The following is a 21,594-nucleotide window of genomic DNA, read 5'->3' as shown; positions in this document are numbered from 1 at the left end:
TCTGCAGTTATACTGCACAGTGTTATCAGCTGATTTTTGTGAACTCGTAGGCATTTTGAAATACTGTACTAATTTAGCATCTCATTTCCTGATGTCGTTATGTTGTTCCACCTTTTTTTCTTAATAAGAACACAAAATATAAACAATACTTTTTCTACACAAATTCATCCAGGTTTCAAAGGTGGCATTCTAAACTGGATGGGAATATCTCCCGTTTACACATGTAAACGCAGAATTTGTGTGTGAAATGCAGATGGGTCATGATACTAAATACATCACCTTCATCCCTTAGTGAAATCTTGAAGTGGATTGAGTCCATTTTAAAATCATGCTTTTCTTCAGAATAAATGATAGCAACATAAAGGACCCAGAACTTCTATTGCAATCATTTAAGGGTGCTCATTTAGAAAAGTGATACATCTGTATACAAACAGGAGAATAGTCTTACCAGCATGCAAGTAAGCTAGATCAGGATTTTCAATGTCAGGATGCAGCTCCTTCAGGTGGTTGCGAAATTCCACTGGGACATTGGTTCCATAGTCACATTTGGGGCAGTTATACATTTTTACTCCTTCATGCTTTCCTGTGTGTAAGATATGCTTACGGATATTTTCAGCGCAGTTAGACCTAAAAGGTGAAAAGAAAAGAAAGAGTTAAGTTATATTATGTAAGCACCCATATGCAGGAAGGAAGACCATCCAACAGTATTCAGGCACTGAAAATTAAATCCTGCTGTTATTATGGAGAGGCAGTACGGTCTCAGAAGTTAAGGTAGTAACTAGCTTTCCATTTTATGCCAGATTCTGACATACTCTTAACTTGCACAGAAAACATGTCTTCCAGTTGAAATCTCTGGAAGTGCGGAAGTTTCTGATTAATTATGAATCTGGAAGGTTAAGAATTTAACAAAATGAATAGTTTTTTTTACCTTTGCAAAAGTCTTCTAATGTTTTTGGGGAGTGTGAGTAGGGAACATAATAGCTTAGCCTAGCAAAACTGATTATTATTTGTTTGGCTTTTTTGAGCACCATGCCTTTAACTAGAGTCTAGGTGCAGGTAAGCATTGATGCTTATATTTAAAAGTTCACATGGAGTTCACATGAACCTTTACTACAAAGTTCATAGACCCCATCAGAGTCTTTGCAACTGATTTTGTAAGGATAGTCCATTAACTCCTTCAGAGTTTATAAACTCTACATAGTGATCTTGGGAGAGGTTGTGTGTGTCAACTTTTCAAAGGCGTGCATGCCTAACTTTTGCATGTGCACATGCATACACACACACACCCCCTGATTTAAATCAGGGTTTTTCTGCCCACACAGGAGTTGGAATGTACAGAAGTCAGAGATGCGCGATACATTTCACGCACTTGAAAAATTCGGGCTGAAAGGTTTTTAACCTCATTTCCAAAAACGAGTGAAGGGTGGCAGTAATAATGAATTTATATCCAAAAAAGTTTACCAAAATTTCCATCCCAAGTTTATCCTTCAATTAGAATTTCCTGACTATTTAGTATGTATGAATTTAAAACAAAAACCCTACATCATCCTAAAAAAGTTTGCTAGCAGAAGTAATTGATATACGTTACCTGTATCAAAGCAAGGAATATAAGTGCTTCCATTTATTTCAGTTTGGGAATACTTTATTAGTACTATAGACTCTATTTTCCCCTACTTATTCTACATGTCAGAAGTTAAAGGACACTAACTTTACTCAAAAGTTAAATGGAAACTGTATAAAATAAGTTTCAAATGTGAATGGAAAAGAAAATATACAAATAAACAACATTTAAAATAAGTTCTAATAAAATGAGGATATAGTTCATGACACTAAAGGTGGCATTCAGCCCAAACCTGCCTATGTGGGAGCTTTGAGAATCTGGGCACCTATATGGAAACTAACTATTCCCTTAGATGAACTCTAAGGCATTATGTAAAAATTGTTCTTTCAATACCTTGAAAATATTTCTGAGAAATATGAAAGCTCTACAGAAACTTAAGAGTTGTGAAGGAAATATAGTCTGCTCAAGTTGTGTGCATGGGCAGTGCTATATCATTTGATCTCTGAATTTGTTCAAACTACTGTAAACTGTGCCACCTTAAAGTCTCATTTGTTTGACCATGATTAAAAGTTCTGTGACTGAACACAGCAATGTGCTGATCAACTCATCAATTGAAATGTTTGAAATGTTGAGCACAGAAAGGCCTAATCATAAATTAGGAATAAGAAATCATAGGACATTACAAATGGTATCCCTTATTAGTTTGCAATGCAGCGATTGTGCTAATAAAATAACCCATTAAGGTGACAACTCACAAATCCATGCACTTTTGAAACCAAGTAATACCCTTAAATATGACATGACAATAACGTACTGCATATAAAATGTTTTTTTAATTATTCACTGTGCCTTAACTGCCTGTTGCATTATCAGTCTCGTCCCTAATGCTTGGCAAATACATTATTCCATATCTGATATACAAAACATCAAACATTGCATTTCATATTATGCTTATGGAATTTAAATCAAATGTCTGTGACTTTAAGAAGTACTGTATCTGCACTAAAATGGTGGCATTATAAACATCTAGCTAAATATTATAGTGTTGCAATAGTGATGATAGTTAAGCATCTGACAGCCTTTGTGTTATAAACTCCACTTTCAGGAGTTTATAAACTCTGAGATAAAAAAGATTTCCTTTATACTGAAATTTAACAATGAAGAACTCAGCCCAGAAGGAATTCTTCTGCCTCAAAAATTTGAATAAAGTCAGACTTTGGGTTTTTAGCTCAGCACTTGAGTTATATAAGCCAAATAAATAAACACAGCTTTTAAGAGACTGGCCTGCATTCCAGTAACACTATCATAATTTCAGAGTAGCAGCCGTGTTAGTCTGTATTCGCAGAAAGAAAAGGATACTTGTGGCACCTTAGAGACTAACCAATTTATTTGAGCATAAGCTTTCGTGTGCTACAGCTCACTTCATCGGATGCTTATGCTCAAATAAATTGGTTAGTCTCTAAGGTGCCACAAGTACTCCTTTTCTTTTTACTATCATAGATATAATTTAAGTTAAATTATTACTATTATTCTTTAATATGAACAAGTGTGTTTTTGTCTATATAAGTTATTTCCTATTTTGAATGAATTTATGTATGTGCGGCAATCTTTGACTGGGCATTCACAGAATGGATATTCCTGGTACAGAGTGAAGTAGTTTGCAGTTATTGTCTATAGACATGTGAAAATGCTGTCATACAGGAGTGGAGTGGAAACTTTCCCTCTCCCCTTTCTTCCATGCAATGAGTGCTGCTACAAGGCATGGACGGGGTAGATGAAAAGTTTCCCCAGCCCCATTAGAATGCTGTTACAGGGCATTGTGGGTGTTGTTTGGAGTCTTCATCTCCCCAAGATTGCTGCAGGTGATGATGAGCAGGGAGATGGAGCCTTTTCATCAAGTTAGGCTGCAGATGGAGGGAGAATGGTCTCACTTGTATAAGTCATGTACAGTGGTACAGACACTGTAAGTCAGTAGCTTCCAACAGTTCCATAGTGGTATCTGAAATGCCATAATTAGCTTTTTGTTCATAGGAAAGGAAAATACTATGGTAAATGTTATGGAGTAAAGGATGACATTTAAATAGTGGTCAGATTGTCTGAAGTTTTCTTGATCATTTACTTTTTATCCTTTCCTCTCTACCTTTACTTCTAAAAGCTTAGTCCATATCTCAGTCTTTTCTTTTTTGTGGCCAACTGTTTGAACATGAAAAGTGGAAGTATTATTCTTTTATACTCTCAGATTCCCCCTTTCTAGTATTTCTGCTCTCAAGTACTTCTCTCACACTCACACCATACACGCCACCCAGTCCTCTGCCCCTAAGTGCTACCACTGACTTCTACAATTCACTTCACATCTCCTATTCTGTCCTTATGCCTTATGTCATCCACTAAGAGCCAAATTTTTAAACTGAGCTGCCTAAATCCACATTATATAATCTCTATATACCTATATGAAGATTTTAGGTACCTAACTAGGGGTCAGAGATTCAGTTATCCAAAGGTGCCTAAATGTGGATTTAGGCACCTAACTCCAGACACAAAGTTGTGAAATAGAGCTTTGTGTGCCCTTCCTCATCGCTAAGTGCTTCTTTAAAAGCCACTTCTTTTGAAAAGGTCTTCCAGTGTTGATCACCATATTGTGATTGTACCTTCAACATCTTGTGTTCGATTTTTTTTGTCCCATACAGTGTATTTGTCTGCCAGATTTTGAGATTGTAATCTCTTGGGGCAGTGCTTTTTGTGTGTGTTTGTAAAATATTATGTATATTTGTGGTTCTATATAAATAATAAATATTAACACAAAGAAGAGACTTCTAGAGTTGGCAGAAGAGAACTGGAGAGAGTTCCTGCAGGGTATGCTCAGAGAAACTAAGCCAACAGACAAGCTATTTCTATGATTTTATCACAATGTATTATAGCAAGGCTTCTCAAACTGGGGGTCATGACCCCTCAGGGAGTTGCGAGACTATTACACGAGGGGTCCCGAGCTGTCAGCCTCCACCGCAAACCCCGCTTTGCCTACAGCATTTATAATGGTGTTAAATATATAGAGTGCTTTTAATTTATAAGGGGGGGGGGGGAAGGGGTCACACTCAGAGGCTTGCTATGTGAAAGGTGTCACCAGTACAAAATTTCAGAACCACTGTATTATAGGATATCCCTCAAAAATTTCCTGCGATTTTAGCCCTGGATTACATTGCAGGCCCACATCATCACTATTTTAACTAACTAATTACTCTCTCACCCCATTTAAAGGGCAAACTTAATATGTGGTTTAAAAATATTCAGTTCTACATTTTATGATTAAAGCTAAGTTACTCTGGCCTATATTTTAAAAATGTATTTAGGTGTTGCTCTGCTCAGCGTTGCAAAGTCTAATTGACTTAGGAGCCTTCATCTAATTTGAGATTCTTAGTAGGTCTACACTTAAAACACTGCAGCAGGTGCAGCTGCACCGTTGTAGCGCTTCAATGAGGACACTACTACTCCTACAGGAAAGCTTCTCGCATTGACGTACTTAATCCACCTCTTACCTTGCACTCCATATGATTTTATGAAAATATGCTAATGAGTGTGAATATAATGTACCTAGAATATGCTTCATGAAAAAGGTCTCTTGTAAGGTATCATAACTGAGTGTGGTCATCCTATTTGTATAAATGTATCATTCTTGTACCTGAAACTAGAAATATGAAACATAAATCTGAGGTCCTATTGTAATTATGCAAAGAGTGGGCCATTCATTAATGGTCGTTGGGAATCTTGATGGCTCCCCTCAACTAGGACAATTGGTTGTAAATGGCTCTGTTTACTTGCAAGCCTTCCTGTGAATCAGGCCAGAAAGAATGAAGGCTTGAGGTCTCATAGGACATGTGACCATGTCACCTGGTACTGGAATCCACCTTAAACCTGGTGCTTGTCCATTTAGAAGGAAGGGTGGGAACCCAGAGAGACACAAAGGACTCCCGCCTTGTGCCAAAACTATAGAAGGGGGTGGAACAGAACAAAGGTGGAAGTCATGAGAAATCCCCTAGCTACCACCTGAGCTGGAATAAGGACTGTACCAGGGGAAAGGATTGGGCCCAGACTAGGAAGGAGTCCGGTCTGTGAAAGAAATTTATTGGAACATCTTTGAGGGTGAAATTTTATCTGTAATCAGTTTCTTAATGTATTAGGCTTAGACTTGCGTGCTATCTTTTATTTTGCTTGGTAACTTACTTTGTTCTATCTGTTATTACTTGGAACCACTTAAATCCTACATTTTATACTTAATAAAATCCCTTTTGCTTATTAACCCAGAGTAAGTAATTAATACCTGCGGGAGCAAACAGCTGTGCATCTCTCCCTATCAGTGTTATAGAGGGCAGACAATTTATGAGTTTACCCTATATAAGCTTTATACAGAGTAAAACAAATTTATTTGGGGTTTGGATCCCACTGGGAGTTGGGTGTCTGGGTGCTGGAGACAGAAGCACATCTAAAGCTGTTTTCAGTTAAGTCTGCAGCTTTGGGGCGTGTGGTTCAGACCCTGGGTCTGTGTTGGAGCAGACTGGCGTGTCTGGATCAACAAGGCAGGGTTCTGGAGGCCCAAACTGGCAGAGAAAACAGGCTCAGAGGTAGTCTCAGCATATCACGTAACAGTCCCAAAGGGGTCTCTCTGACAGAATTGTCACATCACCTCTGCAAGAGGCAGTAGCTACGTTGACAGAAAAAGCTCTCGCATTGACACACTGCTATCTACACCAGGGGTTAGATCAGCATAACTGCATCACGCAGGATGTGGATTTTTTACACCCTTGAGTGAAGTAGTTATACCGATGTATGTGTATAGTGTAGACCTGGCCTTAGGCCTTGCAATGCTGGGTGGAGAAACACCCAAACACCTTTAAAAATATGGGCCAAAGGGACTAGTTTCTTCCTTTTGACTTCTACAGCCAGACAGAGATTACTGTGGGGTCCTTCTTTTTGTTACTTTGTAACCAATCCTGAAAATGTTGATTTTAGAGCTAGAAATGAATTATGCCAGAGTCCAAAAGGGAGTGGATGGAGATAGTATTAATAATCAGAATAATGTTCCTCTTGCTAATAGAAATCTTAAGAGGCATCCTTCTAACAGACATTCTGGTACGATTTAAAAGTGACAAAAAATCTACTTTATTAACTCTGGAGTTTAGTTTTCTAAACTTGCCCATCCAGAATGCAAGTTGCACACAATAATGTTTTCAAAGATTTTATATGCATGCCTAGATGAATAGTTCACTTCCTACCACTCTCCAAGAATTTTTATTTAAATGGTCTGCTAGTGAAATACACAGGATACACTCTTCAATTACGCAGTACCCACCATCTTGAAAAGACACTGCAAGCATGCAAATGGAAGGTTTCAAGGCATGAATGGGACATAATACTTATTACTTCATCCACTAGGTCTTAGAGACCATAGCATATTTCAGGATTCATATTCTCACAAAAAATGAACTGTTCTTTAAAAGTTTCTCCAGGGTATTCTGCACAAACAGCCTCTTTCTGTACAGGATTGCACAAAACTGGAAGTACATCTGGCAACTGTATGTATGTCACTACTTACATCTGAAAAGAAACACAGTGATATAGTAGACTGACTAAAAATATTTATTTAAAGTTTCCCCTTTGCGTTAGTATGAGTGAAGTTCACCCTGATGCAGAGGGCCTGCAGAAGGCCCTCTGCACTACTGAAACCAGGGGTGTCAAACTCATTTCATATGATAGGCCTGATATATTCAGCAAAAGTTATTAAACGAGAAATAGGTAAAGATAAACCCTGTTGGTAATTACTTACATTTACTTGATGCCTCTCCAGAGCCTCTTAAATGCAACTAAGTGGTTCTACATCTGTACACAAGGGATTGCTGTCCTGGAGTCTGGACAAGGGGAGTGTGATTTGTAGAGTGCACCAGTCCGTATGGACTCTGATGGTGCACACTACATGTTCCCTAGTGCACACTGATGTACACAGTCCTGTACACATGATGCACACGAGCAAGGTCTACATGCAGAGGTTAGAACACAACACACTGGAGCCTGAACAAATCATGTCTCCCATAGTGCGGACTCTGGGGTTGTATAAACATGCCAGTAGATTCATGGGAAGTCCAGGGGCTGGATGAAACTGTACTACAGGTTAGATCTAGCCCATGGGCTGTATGTTTCACACCCCTGATTAAACCCTACAGCACAAACTACAACAAATAGAAATGGCAAGCAGGAATTTGATCCAGCAGTTAACAAAGTAGCAGAACATTTAAAAATAGATAATTTCTTACAGGAATAGCAACTTCAGTAATGGAAATTAAGCAAACTTCTGCTGAAACCTATCTACATTTCCATAGAATCCTAATCCTAATTTACTAGCCAGAAAATAGCCAAATCACAGGAGTCTCACTCAATACTTATAGAAAACAGCCAAACCCCAATTTGGAAAACTCGCTATCATTAGCTAAACTCTCAGTTATGATTTAAACTAAAAACAAAAAGATTCATAGATTTAAAGACGAGGAGTGACCATTATGATCATTCAGTCTGTTCTCTTACATAACACAGGCCATAGAATTTCACTCAATGATTCATGCACCAAGCCCATATCATCTGGGCTGAATGAGAGGGTCTTTTGTAGGAAGATATCCAAACTTAATTTAAGTAATTTATGTGATGAAGAAAGTGGTTAGTGGTAGTGGAAAGTGGTAAATTGTTTCATTGGTAAACGACACTCACTGTTAAAAAACTGACATGTTTCTAATGTGAAGTTGTCTGGCTTTTGCTTCTAGCCAATGGCTATTGTTATGCTTTTGTCTGCTAGATTAAATTGTCTTCTACCATCAGAAATCTTCTCTTCATGTAGGCATTTGTAGACCATGATCAAGTCACCTCTTAACCTTTTTGTAACTTTAACTCCTTTAATTTTACTGTAAGGTCGGTTTCCAGACCTCTAATAGTTTTGCACCTCTTTTCTAAAAGAGCTATCAGTTAGTGAACATCCTTTTGAAAGTGTGGACACCAAAACTGGACAGTATTCCAGTAATGATCGTACTAATGTTCTATACTCCATAGTTCTACTCAATATTCCCCTGCTTAAACACCCCGGAATCACGTTAGCTCTCTTAGCTGCCACAACTCAAGAGTGCACATTCAGTGGTTAATCCACCATGACCTTTAAGTCCATTTCAGAGTTCCTGATTTCCAAACACCAGCCCTTCATCCCATAAATGTGACCTAGAGTGTTTGTTCCTAAATGTATGTCCTTGCATTTGGCTATATGAAAAATAAACCAAAACAAATAAAACCCCATGATAGAGATGTAAATATTCAATTTTGGAGCAAAAAGTTACTTTAAACTTTAAATGTGAATTATTTCTCACACACTAGCTAATCAACAGAAGAAGGGGCCCAGTCCTGTAACCTTCCTTTGCACTTAAGTCAATGGCTGTTGAGGATGCACAGCACCTAAAAGCGCTAGTCCAAAACTGTGATTCAGAATATAAATTCACCACTAAACAATAAAATTAAAGCAAGCCACAAAAATTCCACCCACTAATTAAACAAAGAACCCTATCTACAGATGGCAATTCCCTAAACGATTGCTACTGAGCGCCAACTGATATGTCAGAAAACTACTAACACAAACTCCTGCAAACCGCCCAAACCACGGTAGTCACACTCACCAGTCAATGAAAACACAACTAATAAAACTGTACATATTATACCAATACGACTGCGGGGGGGAGAGGCGCACGCACACACACACACACAAGAAATCTGCTATTGACTACATTTTCCAACCAGATTCACCAATTTTTTAAAAGTTATATATATTAAAAAAAGGAGTACTTGTGGCACCTTAGAGACTAACAAATTTATTTGAGCATAAGCTTTCGTGAGGTACAGCTCACGAAAGCTTATGCTCAAATAAATTTGTTAGTTTTTAATTTTCAGAGTAACAGCCGTGTTAGTCTGTATTCGCAAAAAGAAAAGGAGTACTTGTGGCACCTTAGAGACTAACCAATTTATTTGAGCATAAGCTTTCGTGAGCTACAGCTCACTTCATCGGATGCATATTGTGGAAACTGCAGCAGACTTTGGATTTAAAACTGACCACTCTTCAAGTTTAAATCCAAAGTCTGCTGCAGTTTCCACGATATGCATCTGATGAAGTGAGCTGTAGCTCACGAAAGCTTATGCTCTAATAAATTGGTTAGTCTCTAAGGTGCCACAAGTACTCCTTTTCTTTTTAGTTTTTAAGGTGCCACAAGTCCTCCTTTTTCTTTTTGCAGATCAGATTAACATGGCTGCTACTCTGAAACCATATATTAAAAAGTGGCCAATCCCTAGCCAGAAAATGCAAAATCTCTGAAACGAGTGGTCCTTGCCTACAGTTGGGGCTAGCTGAATAGCTGTAATGTCTTCCATGAACACCCCATCAGAAACGACCTTTTCTCCAATCAGTTTGTTCAACATGCAGTCTGTTTCAGTAAGAAAGAAAAGTGAAAACAAACCGCTGCTTCTTTTCTTTGAGGATGCCCCATTTCATAGCCAATATTTTTGTGTTAGTAGAGAAACCAGTTTATTCAGGCACAACATTCACTGAGGACGTAAGTTCCCTGCCTAACTCATGACAGTCCAGAAGAAACAGCTTATGCACTCAAGGTTTGTCTACACTAGAGTTTTGAACTCAAGTTAATTGATTTCAATTAATTCGAGTTTGCTACCATGTTTGCACATGTTAATCTGGATGACTCCACAAATATTTGTTCCAGTACACAAGCTAAAAACTTTAGTGTAAACATACCTTCCCAGCGTTAGAGGGAAACAAATGAGAAGTATTGCCAGCCCCGATTCCTGAAAAATCATGAGCCAAGCCTCAAAATATCATCATGAGATTAATTTAAAATTCAAGAGGTCTTTTGGTTTTTTTTTTAAATTTTTTGTCTTCTGGTTTCTGAGCCTTTGGGATGTACTTGGGTCACATTTCCAAGCTATTCCTCGCAGCCAGGAGAGTTAGAAACTTAACATTTTGTTTATTAAATGAAAGCTCCGAGATTCACATAAATCTAGGAGCTGGAGCTTTAAGAAAAACATCAAATTTTGAGAGACTCATGATAAAATCGCTAGAGTTGGCAACACTACAGAAAGGTTACAAAGAGGTCAGGCCCTAAAAGACAGACACAGCCCAAAGAGTACCTCTCTTAATGAGGTAAATGGATGTGCTTTTCAATAGTGTTAGCTCATTCGAGTTAGCTTAACATGTTTGAAAAGCCATGTCAAGGCACTGGTTAAAACATCTGAACATGTGTTAGCCTGTGTCTGGATGAGGTTTTTCAATCATGTTAAGCTAATTCGATTGAGCTAACATGACTGAAAAAACACAGCCAAAACCACCACACAAATGAAGCAGCCTAATCAGTCGTGCATATTGCCATACAGAAACAATGAAACAACAGTAAAACAGAATAATCCACGTTCATACTGTTTAACTACATACCGTATGTTTCACAATGAAAATAATGAAAAACTATTTGGGATTTACTCAGAGAGTATTGAAGTCACACTCATTCCTAATTATAATAATTCTTTCAGCTTTTCTACACTGATAGTTCTGTATTTTTATAATGATCTATTTGTTATGACACACATTATGTGTGACAGATGTCCAATGCTGGCTGCTAAAAAGTAGCAGAGCCCTGTAGGGCAGCAGCAAGAATTAGTGCATCAGCACTGAAATGGATGGGAAACAGATAAGTTACTACTTGTGTCCCAGTTTTCTTCAGCAGAATATTGTGTCCAAACTGTAGTTTGGGCCAAATATTCACAATTTTATTTATAGTGCACGTAGCCCAATTTTAAGGAACTGATTATATCAAATGTATGCTCTTAAGAAGCTGATCTCAGTGGGCCAATTTTACTCCTGCATATACCAAATTATAGTAAATGGGGATTTTTGAAAGGAACTATGGAGGTGCTAGAGTGATATAATCCATCCCTTCCTCCCTGCAATGTATAGGCATGCTGCAACATCACTCCCTCCAAAGCTATGGTGGACAAACAATACTTGCAACCTCTCTCTGCAACCTCTTATGGGGTTTCTGGCCACTGAATCTGTGTAATGTACATACAGTGGTGTGTCTGAAGGCCTATCCTCAACAGTCAATTCTGACCAAGCCTTTTTGGGGCTGGTCCCAGAATGCCCCTTAGAAGCATGTAAGGAATGCAGAGATCTCGTGTGCATGTCCCACCCCTGCATGGCTTTACCAAGGGTTTAAGTGGCAGAAACAGGAGGGGATTACCATGCATCAGATCTTTGCTCTTGACTGAATTTCACACTAGCTGAGAATCACTGGATTCCTTTTGGGGGGATTCCCTCCCCCCTTTCCTTTTTTATTTTTTCAGGCTGGATATTGAAGAAGCTGGCTCGAGAAGAGGAGGGTTTGCTGTACGTAAGAGACACACACCTGTCTTGGGAGGGTGCTGGGCAGATCATGAGGATCAAAGTGGGAATGGGAGCTTTAACTAACACACCCCTGGATTCAGCAAGAATCTTAAGTACATATGGAATTTTAAGTACCAGTAGTCCTGTTGACTATTTCAATGGGACTACTCACGAGCTTAATGTTATGCGCTTGCTTAAGTATGCTCCTGAAATGGGCCAGGGAAATCATTCAATTAAAAAAAAAAAAAACTGGATGGGATAAGACTAAGTGAAGATGCTCCTTTCCCTCCCCTCAATGGCAACTCCTTTTCTATTGTACTTTTCTAAATGACCACCTAAAGTTACATTGAAAAATTCAAGTCACTGTACACACACAGTTTGTGAGGCCTCAGTGAGGCACAAAATGTTTCCACAAACAAACATGTACAGATGGAGACTATGAAAGGGCTTGGATTCTGTAGGATGCAGGGAGATGAAAAGGACTCCTAACTTTGCTGAAGTCACAGATGATAGCAGCAGACCCTGAAAGCTGCTTCTCAGTCTTGGATGCAGATGACCCTTCTTCCAACTGGCCTTTATGTCAGCTCTTTCAGCCATTCTGGTAGCAGACAGAGCTCCCTAGAGGGCATGTCCTGTTGCTCTGCTGCCTGGGTTAGTGTCAAGAGCAGTATTGTCTCTATTACCTCTGTTCTACAGGCCTGCCCCTCCACACACTTTGCCACTCCCACCACCCCATGAAGCTGAAGACCATTCTCTCTCTCATTTCAACTACTCAGATTTATCTTTGGAATTAAATCTTAATTTCCTGAAAGATTCATTTTGAAAGTAAATATAAAATCACTGCTGATAAAATTTTTGGATGGCACAAAGATGGGTGAAATGGTAAATATTGATGACAGGGCAGTCATACAGATGATCCAAATTGCTTTGTAAGCTGGGCCTATCCAAACAAGGTGCATTTTAATACAGCCAAATGCAAGGTCATACACCTAGGGACAAGGAATGTAGGCCATACCTGCAGAATGGGGGACAATACCCTGGAAGGCAGGGACTCCGAAGAGAGTCATTGTGGACAAATGGCTCAATATGAGCTCTCGGTGTCATATTGCCGCAAAAGGGGTTAATGCAATTCCTGGATGCGTAAACAGGCAGTAGTAGGTAGGAGTAGGGAGGGCATTTTGCCTCTCTGTACATCATTGGTGAGACCAATACTGGAATACTATGTCCAGTTCTGGTATTCACATTTTTTAAAGGATGTTGAAAAAATTGGAAAGGGTGCAGAGAAGAGCCACAAAAATTATTCATGGGCTAGAAAAAATGCCACACAGTGAGAGACTTACATAGCTCAATCTGCTTAGTTTATCAAAAAGAAGATCAAGAGAAGACTTGATCACAGTGTAAAAGTACCTTTACTGGGTACTAAAAGGCTTTTTATTTTAGTGGAGAACACCATAACAAGAACCAATGACTAGAATTTAAAGCCAGACAAATTCAAATTAGAAATACAACACACATTTTTAACAGTAAGGGTAATTAACCTTTGGAACAAACTACAAATGGAAGTGATGGATTCTCCATCCCTTGATGTCTTTAAATTAATACTCGATAACTTTCTGGAAAGTGTGCGTTAGTCTAATATAAGCTATTGGGCTCAATTCAGGAGTAACTGTATGGAATTCTATGGACTGTGTTATACAGGAGGTCAGAATAGGTGATCTAATGGTCCTTCTGGGCTTATACCTCTAAATCCTTGAAAAGTGTAGTTCAACTCTGAAAAATGTCACCATGAGGTTCCATGTTTGTTGCCTTTCTTTGACTTCCACAGGAAATTTGCTCAGTTTAAAAATGGAATCTCATGGCTCATCAGCAGTAATAAATAATGTGCAGGTCCAATTTTTGCCCTCAGTTACATCTGTGCAATGCCATTATCCTGCCTTCACAGCATCATTGTCTGCACAGGGGTAGCTAACAGCAGTGTTCAGCACTGCAGTTGGCGATTACTTAGTAACCCTGTTAGTGACAGGTGGGGTGAGACTAGAATACAGCTCCTTTTCCCATCAGTGTGTTGGTTCTGCGAGAATAGGAAGCAGCAAACATTCATTTTTGTCATTACAGGAAGTAGATATGCCTCACAGGGAGTAGGTGTTCTTATATAGTCACTTTACAGAGAAAAGTCACACATGAAGTAAAATGTGCTGTGCACAATCACCAAGAGAAACTATGAAATGGTGTACGGTTGATGCAATACTCTGGAAAATTGTGTATTTAACCTATATTATACACAAAGAGAAGTGCACACAAATGGTGTGAGCAGTATAAACTAAAAGTGTTTCTAGCACTCTCACTCCTAGCTTCAGATAAGGCATCTTACTCTCTAAAAATCATACCCACTCACCAATAAAAGATAATTTACTGTAGGTTTTCCAACAATACGCATTTCCAGTGATATATGTTTAAGTGTTAGGAATAAAATTTTAATGAGACCAGAAATCATTATCCATGTTTCACAGCACCTTCGCTAGCCCATGGATTCAAAAGTGAAGAATTTGCCTTAAATTTGGATTAACCATATGGGGGAATGCCCCCCACACCCGGGAGGGCTGGGGGCGGGGGATGGATTGAATGCTAAGAGAACTTTCTGCACTGAAGTCCCAATAAGAACATGGTTTACTGGAGACTTTTATTAGATCCAAATCACGTAAATCATCCTACACTTAGGTTACTCAAATGTTCTGTCATGGAAAAATAACTATTTTAGTAATAAAAGTTTAAAGTGTGTGTAAGGGAGGAAGGGAAACTCTACACAGTGCTGTAGATCTGCTTTCTGTCCTACCGAGGGTTAATATGAAGAGAGGAAAAAAAATGGTAAAATATGAAGTCAGTTTCCCGGCTTCATCTTTCACATTCCTATACCATGCTACAGCAGAAACTAATGAACTTGCTCATCTTTGAAAGCCCTTTTGCAAGCACTTTCCCTTACCTTTAACTCTGATCTTTACAGATTTTCCCTTATGTGTGTGCCAATTTTACTGGTATAATACTTACACTTTTACTGATTGTGTTCTGATGATTTCTACTGAGAGATACTTAAACCTTTTACAAGTCTAAAACTATTTTATCACTTCTGAAGAAAACTAATAGGGCAGAGTCACTGAAAGATAAGAGAGAGAGACCACTGAATTTATTTAATAATCCATGTCCATTTCACAAAAATGGCCTGTGTAATCCGTTTAAAAATAATAACCTGTTCATTTCAGACCTTGCACAATGCTTCTCTTTGTCCCTTGTAAGTCTCTCAAATGTCTTATTTTAAAGGAATATATAGTACTCCCGGAAGACATTTTCCCATTTCTATTCTCTTCAACTCCTGTGAGCCCTTGTTCTGTGTGATAAGGCAATCTCCTTCGGGATCTGAGCTGTGTAGTTTCGCACCACGAGTGACAAGGACTCGACTTGAATAACTGCTGTGCGCAGGTTGTAATTATGTCAGCTGGAGTGTTGAACAAGGGGACTGATTAATGTGAGCCCCAGCCCAGGCACAGGCCCTATCAAAACCTTCGTGCAGGCCAGCAGTGGGGATGGGTTAGAGCAGAAAGACAAAACATGCTGTATCGTCCATGATAGATGAATTGCTCCAACAGTCTTCAGGCAGATGTTCCAGGACAGTATAATATACAATTACTCTGCCTTATCACCTTCCCAGGGACAATAAAGCTTCCTCCTTCTATAGCTCATGTGAGTGAAGGCAAAATTAGTTTTACTTTTACAACACTGACTTACTTATCACATTGCCTTGATTGTGCTTTTACAGCTAAAGAAAACATGTATTCTACTTTAAAACTTAAAAAAACAAAACCAAAAAACCCTCCAAAATCTTTTATAAAACAAGAGGATTTCTTTGAAACTACTTTGCATCATAGTAACACAATTCTTAAAGGCCTAGATTTACCAACGTACTCTAAGAACATATGTGCTACTCATGTGTTTAAAGTTATACATGTGCTTAAGTAACTTATTGAATCGAGTCAAAATGAAGTTAAAAGTTAAAAATCCGTGTGTTTTGAAGAGGGGTTGCTCATGTGACTAACATATACACTGACAGCTATTTTTAACTAAGCACCCATACCAAGCATCGCAGACCTACAAGCCATAACAATTAAAAGAAGCCTGTAGTGTCCATTTTGTGTCCACATAGTCTGTCAAAGATCACAGGAATTGACTCTATAACTCTTACCAAAATTCCACTCATGTTTCAGAGGGTAAACAGAAATGGTTAAGGAAATGGAAAAGAAATGTAGGAGCAAAAATTAAATTTAGGGCCCTACCAAATTCAGTCCTTTTTGGTCAATTTCACTGTCATAGGATTTTAAAAATCGTAAATTTCATGATTTTAGCTATTTAAATCTGAACTTTCATGGTGTTGTAATTGTAGGGGACCTGACCCAAAAAGGAGTGTGGGGGGTGGGTCACGGTACTGCTACCCTTACTTCTACACTCTGGCTGGCGACAGTGCTGCCTTCAGAGCTGGGCAGCTGGAGAGCGATGGCTGCTGGCCAGGATCCCAGCTCTGAAGGCAGAGTTACTGTCAGCAACAGTGCAGAAGTAAGGGTGGCATGGTATGGCATTGCCACCCTTACTTCTGTGCTGCTGCTGGCGGGGCGCTGCCTTCAGAGCTGGGTGCCCAGCCAACAGTCGCCACTCTCTGGCTGCCAAGCTCTGAAGGCAGCAATGTAGAAGTAAGGATGGCAATACCACAAGCCTCCTAAAATAACGTTGTGACCCCTTTGGGTCAGGACTCCCAATTTTAGAAACGCTGATCTTCCCCATGAAATCTGTATAGTGTAAGGTAAAAGCACACAAAAGACCAGATTTCATGGTCCGTGACGGTTTTTCATGGCTGTGAATTTGGTATGGCCCTATACATCTTCTTTCTCCCTTATCACGTAAGTTTAGAGTTTGCGCTGCTGCTGTGTGGGGAACTTTTGAAATTATATCTGTGCCACTAAGGCTACTTCCACCAAAGTTCAATCAACAAATAAATGAGTATTTATGTGATGATCAAGAGAAGAATTTGTCTCCCAATATCTTAATATCTTTTTTCTTTCATACTTAGTAGTGTGACAGGGTCGGGCCGGATGGCTATAGGAGAGTAATAGAAGGCAGATATATTAGCCCCAGGTTAAGTAGGTCCCTTTTCCCTGGGTAAGGTAACAGGGAAGGTTCCAGAACAATCAGGAAGCTTCTGGAAACAATTAAGACAGACAAGCTGCTAGAATCAATTAAGGAAGGCTAATCAGGGCGCCTGGGTTTAAACAGGAGCTCACTTCAGATTGTGGTAAGCGTGTAAGGAGCTGGGAGCAAGAGACGCTAGGAACTGAGAGTGAGAATGCATACTGTTGGAGGACTGAGGAGTACAAGCATTATCAGACACCAGGAAGAAGGTCCTATGGTGGGGATAAAGAAGGTGTTGGGAGGAAGCCATGAGGAAGTAGCCCAGGGAGTTGTAGCTGTTGCACAGCTGTTCCAGGAGGCACTCTAGACAGCTGCATTCTACAGGGCTCTGGGCTGGAACCCGGAGTAGAGGGCGGGCCTGGGTTCTCCCAAAATCTCCCAACTCCTGGTCAGACACAGGAGGAGCTGACCTGGACGGTGGGTTCACAAAAACGGCCAAACTGAGTGCTGCTGTGAAGCTCCAAGGCAAGCAAATTGGCCATTAAGCACAAGACCCACCCAGGTAGAGGAGAAACTTTGTTACAGTAGTTATTGCTCAAGAAGTTCACTTATAATGGGAAAGGGATTCTAAATAATTCTGCTTGCTTTAAAATTCACTGCTGCCCTCAGTGATGATTTTCTCTCCTTTACTACCTATTAGTACATTAATGGCTTGATCCGAAGAAGCAGAATTGTATTTGGAAGAATTTATACTTGAAGGTCAAGTTTTTTAAAAACAAAACAGAACAAAAAACAGGGCTCTGATCCAGCCAACACTCAAAGTCAATGAGGCTACATATTCATGCTTAAATTTTTGCAGGATTGGAGCCAAAACCTGGAGATGTATTTAGTTCTCATGAAAAATACTGCATTACCAGCCCTGGAGACTAAGGATGGGATTTCAAAAGGGAATTAGTCACTCAACTCCTGCTGAAATTCAATAGAATTTGGGCACCTAACTCCATTAGGTTCCTTTGAAAATCCCTGCCTAAAGCCCTTTACCCAGGAAACAGCAATGCAGGCTTCGCTACATCATCTCGCTCCTTGTGGTTGATGCTTCTCCACAAACTCTATGTATGATAGTAAATACTAAAATCTGAAGCATTCTAGTCTTGTCCACTGTTCCCTCTAAGCTGTGTGCATGCACACAGATCCTAAACCCCACGCACATGGCAAAACACTGCGTGCACAAAAATTTGCACAGAAGCACAACAATTTGCACAGAAGAAATTTTTTGCGCACATGGCCTGTCAAAAATTTTCACAGAGGAAATTTTTTGCACATATAGCCTGTCAAAAATTGGAGGGAACATTGGACTCTTGTCTAATTAATTTTGTCAAGTTACTGCTCAAGGAAGGCATGGATTCCAAGAAACTCTATTATTATTATTTCTACTACAATACAGTGGCATCAAAGGATCCCATTCAAAGATCCACAGCATCCCTTGGGCACTGCACAAATAACAGAGAAAGCCATCCCTGCCTTAGAGAGTTTATAATCTATAGTAATAATCTATAATCATACAGGATACATCGGGTCGAATGAACAGACCGAATGAAGGTGGAAGGGGTTTGGGAGAATGAGATACCAACAAAACAAAGTTTAGTCAAAAAGCAGAAGTCTTTTTTTCTTTGATCCCCACAAACTTTTCTTCTTCTTCTTCTTCTTCTTCCTTTTTTTAAAACACTGCAGTGTTCAAAGAATGGTCAGGATCAGGGATTGGCAACCTTTGGCCTAGGTAAGTCCCCTAGCGGGCCTGGCCAGTTTGTTTACCTGCCACGTCCACAGGTTCATCTGATCAGAGCTCCCAATGGCCGCAGTTCATCACAGCCAGCACATCCCTCGGCCCACGCTGCTTCCTGCAGCCCCCACTGGCCTGGAGTGGCGAACCGCAGCCAGTGGGAGATGCAATCGGCCAAACCTGCAGACGCAGCAGGTAAACAAACCGTCCCGGCCTGTCAGGGGGCTTACCCTGGCAGGCTGCATGCCAAAGGTTGCCGACCCCTGGTCAAGATGTTGCTACATCTCTCACTGGACTTCTAGGCGTATCTGTATCTGTAAGGTCTTCAAAACAGGTAGTAGGTGAAATCCTGGCCCCACTGAAGACAGTGGGAGTTTAACCATTAACTTCAATGGAGCCAAGATTTCATCCAGCGTCTTTATTTTGGCATCTGCAGCACCAAGTACACTGGTGCTCAGGAGTGCCAACAGGAAACACATTACCCACCCTCTGTTTTGCTGGGACTTTATCTCCCCAGAGAACAATGAGGGGAAGCTGCATTGGCTTGAGCACTGGAGGAGGGGCACTGACAATTCTTCCTAGGGTGCCGCCGGAGTGCGCCACTGAAATCAAAAGCAGATATTTCAGAGTAGTGCAAGGGATATTGAGATTCTACTAAAAAGAACGAGGAGTACTTGTGGCACCTTAGAGACTAACAAATTTATTTGGGCATAAGCTTTCGTGGGCTAGAGATCGCTATCAAGCATTCTTAAAACTACAAAACCCACCTGCTGAAGTGAAGAAACAGATTGACAGAGCCAGAAGAGTACCCAGAAGTCACCTACTACAGGACAGGCCCAACAAAGAAAGTAACAGAACCCTACTAGCCGTCACCTTCAGCCCCCAACAAAATCCCCTCCAGAGCATCATCAAGGATCTACAACCTATCCCTGCAGGATGATCCCTCACTCTCACAGATCTTGGGAGACAGGCCAGTCCTCGCTTACAGACAGCCCCTCAACCTGAAGCAAATACTCACCAGCAACCACATACCACACAACAAAAACACTAACCCATGAACCTATCCTTGCAACAAAGCCCATTGCCAACTCTGTCCACGTATCTATTCAAGGGACACCATCATAGGGCCTAATCACATCAGTCACACCATGAGAGGTTCGTTCACCTGCACATCTACCGATGTGATATATGCCATCATGTTCCAGCAATGCTCCTCTGCCATTTACACTGGCCAAACCAGACAGTCTCTATGTAAAAGAATAAATGGACACAAATCAGTTGTTAAGAATTATAACATTCAAAAACCAGTCGGAGAACGCTTCAACCTCCCTGGTCACTCAATTACAGACCTAAAAGTCACAATTCTTCAACAAAAAACTTCAAAAGCAGACTCCAATGAGAAACTGCAGAACTGGAATTAATTTGCAAATTGGACACCGTTACATTAGGCTTGAATAAAGACTGGAAGTGGATGTGTCATTACACAAAGTAAAAACTATTTCCCCATGCCAGTTTTTCCCCTACTGTTACTCACACCTTCTTGTCAACTGTTTGAAATGGGCCATCCTGATTATCACTAGAAAAGGTTTTTTCTCCTGATGATAATAGCCCACCTTAATTGATTAGTCTCGTTAGAGTTGATATGGCAACACCCATTTTTTCATGTTCTCTGTATATCTATATCTTCCTACTGTATTTTCCACTGCATGCATCTGATGAAGTGGGCTTTAGCCCATGAAAGCTTATGCCCAAATAAATTTGTTAGTCTCTAATGTGCTACAAGTACTCCTCGGTCTTTTTGCTGATACAGACTAATACGGCTACCACTCTGAAACCTGAGATTCTACAGTGGCCATACTGTAATGGTATGGAAGGAAAAGATACAGAGTTCTAAACAAGAAATCAAGTTAGGAGCTATGGCTTGTAGGAGCAGGCAAGAGCACAGCTGCAGCAGACAAATCTTTGAGTTATCCAAAAGGGAAAAAAAAAATCACTGTAACAAACTACCTTAGCGGTTGATTTATATTATAAAGCTGTTTTTGCAAGGCAAAGATAGAGACTTTCTTTTTTTTTAAATGAAAGCTCAGGTGTCCAACTAACCCATGAAGAAGTTTATTAATGCTTCAGAGACCGCTGGACTGTGAGCATGTTCAGAATTCATTAACCAACCTAACTAGCCCCAGGACTAGTTCATAAACATATATGGGAACTTTTCAGATCAAGCAGCTTTGAAATATGGTGCTACAGACAAATTAGGAGCCTTTTCAGAAAGTGAAGAACTCATTTTGAAGTCTCTTACCTCACAGATGCCTTGTACAATTTACTTGAAGGAAGGGAAAGGATTTACCTGAAATTTTTGTTGGTGTTTCAAAATGAGGCTGTTGGTGTTTCAAAGTGAACCACATTGCCTCCTTAACTATGGAGTCACCGCTGAGATTCTGTAATCACCTTGACAGAGGGAGGGTGTTTATATAATAAAGTTAAGGGGTTCTGGTGATACCACAATAAACCACCAAAATGATTCTTCAGTGATTTATGATGTCACTAGAACTCCTGGATATATTTATAGGCTTACAACACAAGGAGGAGTTTTATAGTATTATAAACTACAGAGTTTTCCAG

At 39.9% G+C, this 21,594-nt stretch overlaps 1 protein-coding gene across 7 annotated transcripts in view; it reads right to left on the bottom strand.

The window, feature by feature from the left end:
* Positions 1-21,594, bottom strand: part of ZNF407 (zinc finger protein 407) — a 463,568-nt gene that overhangs the window by 134,792 nt on the left and 307,182 nt on the right. For 6 of the 7 annotated variants that reach the window (XR_012157273.1, XM_073331771.1, XM_073331773.1 and 3 more), the window contains exon 8: positions 449-627. The exons of the other annotated variant lie outside the window; for it this stretch is intronic. Coding sequence is in view for 5 of the 6 variants with exons in the window: in XM_073331771.1 (XP_073187872.1) it covers positions 449-627 (179 nt within the window). In the remaining variant the exon portion in view is untranslated. The remainder of the gene's footprint in view (positions 1-448; positions 628-21,594) is intronic. 7 annotated transcript variants of the gene reach the window in all.

This window comes from Lepidochelys kempii, chromosome 2, assembly GCF_965140265.1.
Source record: "Lepidochelys kempii isolate rLepKem1 chromosome 2, rLepKem1.hap2, whole genome shotgun sequence".
In the NCBI taxonomy this organism is placed as follows: domain Eukaryota; kingdom Metazoa; phylum Chordata; order Testudines; family Cheloniidae; genus Lepidochelys; species Lepidochelys kempii.
This window is presented reverse-complemented; position numbering and strand designations above follow the sequence as displayed.